At 60.7% G+C, this 7,979-nt stretch overlaps 1 protein-coding gene across 2 annotated transcripts; it reads left to right on the forward strand.

Moving 5' to 3' along the window:
- Positions 1 to 1,363: 1,363 nt before the first annotated feature.
- Positions 1,364 to 7,979, forward strand: LGALS3BP (galectin 3 binding protein). Of its 2 annotated transcripts, none has more exons than XM_081162703.1 (6): positions 1,364 to 1,521; positions 2,017 to 2,156; positions 2,832 to 3,023; positions 3,617 to 3,748; positions 5,467 to 5,719; positions 6,560 to 7,979. In XM_081162703.1, exons 2-6 carry the CDS (start codon positions 2,105 to 2,107, stop codon positions 7,647 to 7,649), a joined length of 1,719 nt encoding a protein of 572 aa, XP_081018829.1. In that variant the 5' UTR covers positions 1,364 to 1,521; positions 2,017 to 2,104; the 3' UTR covers positions 7,650 to 7,979. The 2 variants fall into 2 exon arrangements, with proteins under 2 accessions (XP_081018829.1, XP_081018830.1); XM_081162704.1 differs by having other exon boundaries at positions 1,366 to 1,499.

Here is a 7,979-nt window from a genome sequence, read left to right on the forward strand (position 1 = left end):
GGACTAAGGGGTCCAGAGTTCGATTGTGGCCAATGGCACGCACCTCAGTTGCAGGCTGGGCCGCAGGCCCTGGTCGGGGGCGTGCAGGAGGCAACCAGTGGATGGATGTCTCTCTCACATCCACGTTTCTCTCCCTCTCCCTCCCTCCCGCTCTCTCTGAAAATCAGAGGAGTGAGGAATAACAACAACAGGAAGTGCATAAGATCTAAATAAACATTTCGACAACCAGGAGGGATGAGCGACAAATAAGCACAGGCGAAGACGCTCAGCCTCGTCAGTCATGAAAACCGCAGTGAGAGTCTGCTGCACACGCACCGGAACGAATAAAAGTAAAGGGGCCGGCGGATGCCAGTGCGCAGCCAGGGTGTCGGCAGACCTGGCAGCGGCTCCTGCAGCCCGATGGGGAACCAGCAACGACGGGCATTCACCGTGAGGCAAGCGAAACTGCTACGCGCCTGCTGAGTAAAAGCAGCCAGGTGCAGAGCGCACGAGGCTCTACAGCAGGCCAGGCCCCGGCACGGCCCGTCCGGCAGCCAGGGACAGGGCACGAGGCTCTACAGCAGGCCAGGCCCCGGCACGGCCCGTCCGGCAGCCAGGGACAGGGCACGAGGCTCTGCAGCAGGCCAGGCCCCGGCACGGCCCGTCCGGCAGCCAGGGACAGGGCACGAGGCTCTGCAGCAGGCCAGGCCCCGGCACGGCCCGTCCGGCAGCCAGGGACAGGGCACGAGGCTCTGCAGCAGGCCAGGCCGGCGGCACGGCCGGTCGCCGGGCTTGGGGCTGGTGCAGGAGACTGGGAAGATCGGGCCTGATGAAAACGTCCTGTGTGTTATGATTGCCATCACCTGTCACCATCAGAACTCATTAAATTAATGCATTTTATCCCACAGAAGTTACATCTTGAGCCAATGGTTAAAAAGAAAGACAGAAAAGGGAATCCCAGCCCTGCCCCTTCGGCTGTGTAGCTTTGGGTGGTTCCCACCTCTCCGCCGTCTCGTCTGTAAAAGGGTTGATTAGGTGGAGGAAGCCGCTCCTGGCTACATTTATCAGCGTTGCAGGCCCTGTTCCTACTCTGAAAGCCCCTGGCACTGTCACCAACAATGTGTCCTAGCAGTGTCATCCACACCCTGTCTGGGACCTGCACGGTCTCCTTGTCACAGCCGAGCCACATTGTTAAAATTCAACCATGGCTGTCAGCCGTCTTGCTCCGGTTATCACGTCTCCCAGACTGCGGCCTTGGGAGGCTGCCATCACCAACATCCACATCAGAGCTGAGAGGGGAGAGAGGGGCCCCCCCAAGCCTCATGAGCAGCCAACCCCAGAAGAAACCTAGGACACGTGGTTTCTAGAAATTGAAACTAGACTCAGTTTTCTGAAGCACTGTCTGGGACCAGCTTGACTGCGCTCCACACTGGGTCTTCCGGGGTGAAGGACAGTCTGCAGAGGGTCCTGCTGCAGGAAGGCAGGGGTGCCCTGGACGCCCACCAGCATCGCGCAGGCAGGTGAGCAGCGCCTCGCTCTCAGGTGGGTGTCCCTCTCCTTATCCAGTGTCATCCAGTGGGCGCCAGCTCTTCCTGTTTGCTGCTCCAGAGCCTGGGGGTCGTTGCTGCTGCTCCCTGGTCCACGGGGCCTCCTGCGCAGCCAAGCAGGTGTTTCGCTGCACGAGGACACCAGGGTGCTCTGCACGCAGCCCACGCTTGTCTGTGACCTCTCCGTGCATAGCAAGGCCTGCTGGGCCTCTCTCTGCCTGCGCCCTGCACACCCTGCCATCCCTGCTGTCCCTACCTTCCCTGCCCTCCCCGCCTTCCCTGCCCTCCCCATCTGCCCCAGCTGACAGGGACTGGTTTTCTGAGGTGCACTCCTCTTTCCTCTGTCCTTGCTGCCCTGAGACACCCCCAGCTCCCCCTTCATCTGGGCAAGTCCTACAGGACCTTAGAGGACCACCCCTCAGGGGAGGCCAGGGACCCCTGCTGGGGCACCCATCACCCTCTGCCCCCTGCCCTCTGCCCTCCACAACAGAGTGAAGGCTGGACGAGACTGGTCCTGGTCCCAGGGCCATCAGCACCACTGTCTCACTGCCACATCTGCTGCTGCAGCCGGCCTGGCCATGGCCCTCCCACGGCTCCTCTGGATGTGGCTGCTGGTTGCAGGGACACAAGGTGAGCTGAGCCGGGAGCCATCCGGCAGCTGCCTTTCCCTTACCGGGTAGGCTCACCTCTCCCCACCTGCAGAAGATCTAGGCAACGTTGTGCCTGGTGCCAGTCCCCGGGGTCAGCTCAGGCCGGCTCTCCTGCATGAAGCCCCAGGTGTCCCAAGTTGTGTGGCTTTACCTTTTGGGGGGATACCCGGGAATTCTCCATTCCATCCAGCTCCCAGGGGACAGATGGGGAGGGCCGGGAAGGTGGGGTGAGCAGGAGGGACCACCTGACCAGCCAGATGCTGGGGGATGAGACCAGGGCCCTTTGCACACAGACCTCGAGAGTCATAGACACTGGTCCTCATGCTCCTTACCCGGAGCCCTGGGAGGCCTTCCTCATCCCAGTGACCCCGGTGACCCCACGAAGCCTGCTGCACCCCAACTGAGAGTTGCCCTTTGACCCTGTCAGCTCCAGCGGGGGCTGAGCCTGGGGGAGGGGGTGCAGTCAGCAGGCTGGGTCCTGGAAGCACAGTGTGGAGCCGGGACCCCGCTTTCTCCCTGCACCTGGCTTGTTCTGCCTGTGTTTCCCTGGTTCCTGGGCCTGTTGCCCCAGGCATTCCCCACCCCCTCCAGCAGCCCTTGCTCGGTGCACGGCTGCCCCCAGACTGACCTCTGTGTCCCCTCGGGAGCCCTGCAGGCGTGAAAGATGGTGATATGCGGCTGGCCAATGGGACCTCTGCCAATGAGGGCCGCGTGGAAATCTTCTACGGAGGCCAGTGGGGGACAGTGTGTGACAACCTGTGGGACCTGACGGATGCCAGCGTCGTCTGCCGTGCCCTGGGCTTCAAGAATGCCACTGAGGCACCAGGCAGAGCCACCTTCGGGCCAGGTAGGCCAGCCTGTCCCCGATCCTCCCAAGCAGCCCATCCTAGGAAGGGACCTGGGACACGAGCACATTGTTCCCACACCCTGGGCAGACAATGCTGGGCCTGGTGCAGGGAAGGCACCCCCACTCCCGCCCACTCACCCCGCAGTGGCTGTGAGGAGGCTCATGGGCACGTCCCTCGGGATCAGCTGTGGCTGTTCCCTCCAGCCCAGAAGCCCCACTCCTGGGAATTTATCTTCCTGAAACAATTTACCCCCAAAAGAAAAATCTGTGCAGGAAGATTTCCACAGACACAGTGGCTGTGATTCCTAAAAATGGGAAATAATCGAGGTTTTTAGTAATGTACTGTCCATGGAGCAGACAGACATGAGAAGGAAGGCCCGCTTGTGGCATGATGCCACGGCAATAAGCGGGAACCCACAGTCAAGGAGCCACCAGTTGTCCCAGGTGAAGGACACACTCACGTAACACAGAGCTCTAAGGGCTCGGGACTCTGGGGGTTTCCCATCCCTGTGCAATCCGGGCAACTGTTCTTTGCCTGGCTTCTCGAGGGAGCCCGGCCCAACCTCCTGTGTCCGTCCTTGCTGTCCCCCCAGGAAAGGGCCCTATCATGCTGGATGAGGTGCAGTGCGTGGGGACGGAGCCCTCGCTGGCCAACTGCTCCTCCCTGGGCTGGCTGAGGAGCCAGTGCAGGCACAGCCAGGACGCCGGCGTCGTCTGCAGCAAAGGTGTGTGTGGGGCTCGCCCATCCCACGCCCCCCAAGGTGCTGGCCCCCCCCGGGGCCCTGGGCCCAGGATGGTGGTCCTGCCACTCCCTGGCCCTCCCAGCCCATCATACACCTGGGCACAGGTTTGCAGGTGACCCCCACTCCCCAGGTGGGTGGGACAGTCTCAGAACCCGGCCTCCCAGCTACCAGTCCTAAAGTCCCCGACTGTCAGGCAGTGAGCCCCGTCTCGAATGCCCAGGATGTCTACAGAGTGCAGGCTTCTCTCCTTAACCGCCAACATTTTATCTCTGCTGGTTCCCTACAGAAGCCCGTCACATAGGCCCCACCCACCCCACCAGCCGCTGACCGTGCTGGGGTGCTGCTCTTTCTTTTTTATTAGAGAGAGAGGAAGGGAGAGAGAGAAGCATTGGTTACCTCCCACACAGGCCCCTACCCAACAAGGGATCGAATCCCACAGCCTGGGTGTGTTCCCTGACCAGGAATCGAACCCAGACCCTTCGGTACACAGGACGATCGTCCAACCAATGGAGCCACACCGGCTGGGGCTGGGGACATTTCTTTCTTTCATTTTTTTAAATATATTTTTATTGATTTCAGAGAGAGGGAGGGAGAGAGAGACACATCAATGATGAGAGTCATTGCTCGGCTGCCTCCTGCGCGCCCCCTGCTGGGGATGGAGCCCACAACCCGGGCCTGTGCCCTGACCCGGAATCGAACTGTGACCTCCTGGTTCATAGGTTGATGCTCAACCGCTGAGCCACACCAGCCGGACTGGGGAAGTTTCTTGATGGTGGGAGGCCTGTTACAGACAGCCCAGCCACCCCCGTCCCTGCTCCGTCAGACCAACAGGAGCCCGGGCTGCTCTGGTTGTCAGTCCCGAGTCCCAGTTTTATGGTTGTTCTTTGCTCCCTCACGTCCACCTGGGGCTTCTTCCTGGACTTGCACACGGGGCCTGGGGGGTGCTCCAAGGGAAGCCAGGGTGTCTTCGGAAGGACAGAGCAGCTGAGTGGAGGGCTCGCACTGGGGAGGGGTGCAGGGGGCCCCTGGGCTGGGGTGGGGTGCAGGGCAGGAAGCACTGATAGCCGAATCCCGTGGTGAGTGGTGGCCAGAGGAGGCTCCTGAGAGTCTGGGGTGTGGGGAGGAATGAGGGGACTGAGCCCACCAGTTTAAATGTTGCAATTAATCTAAACCTAATTGTGGCAAAGAGAGAACAGGTGGATTTAGTTCCCAGTGATGCTTTGGGAGGGGCGTGAGTCCCCTTGAACCACCCTCGGTGCCCTGAAGGTGGCTGCTAAGGACCGAGAGTTCTAGCACTAGGGTTGCTGAGAGACCCTCAGGCTTCAGACGTCACCCCAGGGAGGAGGTCTGGTTTCAGGAGGTAACATCTGGGTGGGATTTTAAAAGGATGGGGCCTCGGGCTCTGGAAGTCAGCATCTCCAAATCCTCCACCTGGAGGGGCTGCCTGGATCCAGGGGAGCAGATGAGTAAAGCAGGGGTGTTCGACAGGGTGGGCTGGGAGGACTGTGGGCCAGAGCACCCTGTCTTCCAGAGCAGACGTCCCTCGTCTCCCCAGGAGTAGCTAAGGCAGGGTCAGAGGCTGACATTTAAGGGAAGAAACTGACTCCAAGGAGGAGAAGTACTTCCGGGTCACAGAGCAGGCGTGTGATGGGCCCACGCTCGCCTGAGCCAGCCCGACACATTCCCTCTGCCCTTTTTAGAAACCAGAGGCACCCATACCCTCGACCTGACCGGCAAGCTCCCCGAGGCCCTCGAGCAGATCTTTGACAGCCAGAGGGGCTGCGACCTGTCCATTGAGGTGACAGTGGAGGGCTCCGAGCACCTGCGCATGTGCGCCCACAGTCTGATCCTGGCCAGCAACCCCGAGGCCCAGGCCCTGTGGAAGGAGCCAGGCAGCACGGTCACCATCGAGGTGGACGCTGAGTGCCTGCCTGTCGTCACAGACTTAATCAGGTGAGTGTGCTCAGGGTGGGGCTCTGGGCGTGTCAGTGTCCCAGGACCCCCCAAACCCCCCTGCTAGCGCGTGTCCACGTTGTCACCAAGGTGCGTGCTTCTGAGGGGATGTGCTTTGAAATCATGGACTTAAAGAATCGCATGTATTAAAACTGCCCTCTCTCCTTCTGATGACCTCCATGGCTTTCTATGGCTGAAAGGGACATGCAGGAGTTAACAGATGGCATTTAAAACAGATTAGCGTAGCTTCTTTCCAGCCACTTGTGAGAACCTGTTGGACAGCCTGAGCCATCCTGATGGGGTTTATTTCTAGGACGTATCTGAGAATGAGGCAGGTGCCTAGCCAGCCTCTGGCAAAGCTCAGGCTCAGGTGTCCTGGCCTCTTGGCCCTGTCCAGGCCCCAGAAGGCCTCAGGAGATCCCTCCCCATAGGGGCCAGCGAGCAGACACTCCCCTTCCTGCTGCCCTGTGGCCACACGCAGCTCTGTACCAAGACCTCTGTCAGTTACCCCGCTCCTTGCCAGTTTCCGTGGTTTCTCAGGGTCACTAACAGCCCCCACCCCAGCCTTTGGTACTGTTTTCTACTTTTCAGGGTGTTTTCAGGGTCAGGGAACCATTATGACCCCTATGCCCACCACTCAGGTGCCTGCCGAAGGCTGAGGGGCAGGCAGGAACCCGGGGGTGGGGGATTGGCTGGGTTGGGAGGTGAAGCAGCGTCCTCCAGGGACCCACCCACTTGTTGGTGCCCAAGCAAGAGAGGTGGGACCCCCCCCCCAGCTGTCCTGCTGTCCTTCGGGGCAAGGGATGGAGCCAGGCTTTTAGCTTCCACCCACCCCTCCAGGTACTTTTATTCCCGAAGGATCGATGTCTCCCTGTCAACCGTGAGGTGTCTCCACAAGCTGGCCTTTTCCTATGGGGTTGAGCAGCTGCAGAGCTACTGCTCGGGCCTCTTCTCCTTCTTCCTCCCCGAGGACCCCTCCTTCCAGACGGCCCTGGACCTCCACGCCTACGCACTGGCCACACAGGACCCCCTGCTGGAGGAGCTGTGCGTAAAGTTCCTGGCCTGGAATTTTGGGGCCCTGATAGGGTCCGAGGCCTGGCCACGCGTCCCCACCGCCCTGCTCCAAGCTCTGTTCTCCAGGAGCGAGCTGGCCGTGCCCAGCGAGCTGGCCCTGCTGATGGCCCTGGACGCCTGGAGCCAGGAAACGGGAACCACCAACAGGGACGTGGAAGGCCTGGTGGAGAGGGTCCGGTTCCCCATGATCCTGCCCGAGGACCTCTTCCAGCTGCAGTTCAACCTGAGCCTGTACTGGAGCCACCAGGCCGTCTTCCAGGAGAAGGTCCTACAGGCCCTGGAGTTCCACACCGTGTCCTTGGGGCGCCTGTCCCGGTTCCGAGGCCTGAACCTCTCCTCGGACGCCTACCAGCCCCGGCTCTACACCTCGCCCACCTGGAGCGGGTCTGTGAAGAATAGATCCCGAGACTCCTCCCCCTATCAGAATAATTTCTACAGCTATAGGTCCTACCACACCAGGGACAACACCTACCAGTCCTTCAACACCCCACCGCACCCCAGCTTCCTCTTCCAGTCCAGCCAGGTCTCCTGGTCTCTCATCTACCTCCCCACTGTCCAGAGCTGCTGGAACTATGGGGTCTCCTGTTCCGCTGACGAGGTCCCTGTCCTGAGCCTCTCCAAGTCTGGCTACTCGGATCCCACCATTGGCTATGAAAACAAAGCCCTCATGCTCTGCCAGGGCCGCTTCGTGGCCGATGTCACGGGTTTCAAGAACGGGAAGGCCATGGTCCCCAATGCCCTGGACACCAACAGCTCCAGGAGAGCTTCCCTCTTCCCCTGCCTGGAGGGGTCCTTCAGCAGCTTCCGAGCCGTGATCCGCCCCTTCTACCTGACCAACTCCTCAGCCCTGGACTAGGCAGGAGGCTGCCCTCCCAGGGAGCCGAGCCGAGCTCCTTTCTCTCCACAAGCAACCACCTCTCACAACCGGCCTCCAGATGGCCCCCTGCTGCCACTGATCTCTCTCTCTCTGAGCTTAAAGAAAGTACTGGAAGGTTTCAGCCCGGAGGCCGAGAACCCCCAGTTTCCCCGCTGCCCGGCTGGCTGGTCAGGAAGTGAGTGAGAAGACACGATCGTCGTGGCTGCTGGATTTCCACCGCCTTTCACTTGCTCAGCCCTCTGTTGTCCCTTGTCGCGGATCATTAAAACCGTGCAGTGGCCCCAGGTCCTCTCCTTCATGCAGAAAGGG

The sequence above is a fragment of the Miniopterus schreibersii genome, assembly GCF_964146895.1.
Source record: "Miniopterus schreibersii genome assembly, chromosome: 16".
In the NCBI taxonomy this organism is placed as follows: Eukaryota; Metazoa; Chordata; class Mammalia; order Chiroptera; family Miniopteridae; genus Miniopterus; species Miniopterus schreibersii.

Coding starts and splice junctions, on each gene's coding strand:
- LGALS3BP (XM_081162703.1), top strand. CDS start 2,105: ATGGCCCTCCCACGGCTCCTCTGGATGTGGCTGCTGGTTGCAGGGACA. Junction 2,157..2,831: donor GCTGGTTGCAGGGACACAAG/GTGAGCTGAGCC, acceptor GGAGCCCTGCAG/GCGTGAAAGATGGTGATATG. Junction 3,024..3,616: donor CAGAGCCACCTTCGGGCCAG/GTAGGCCAGCCT, acceptor CTGTCCCCCCAG/GAAAGGGCCCTATCATGCTG.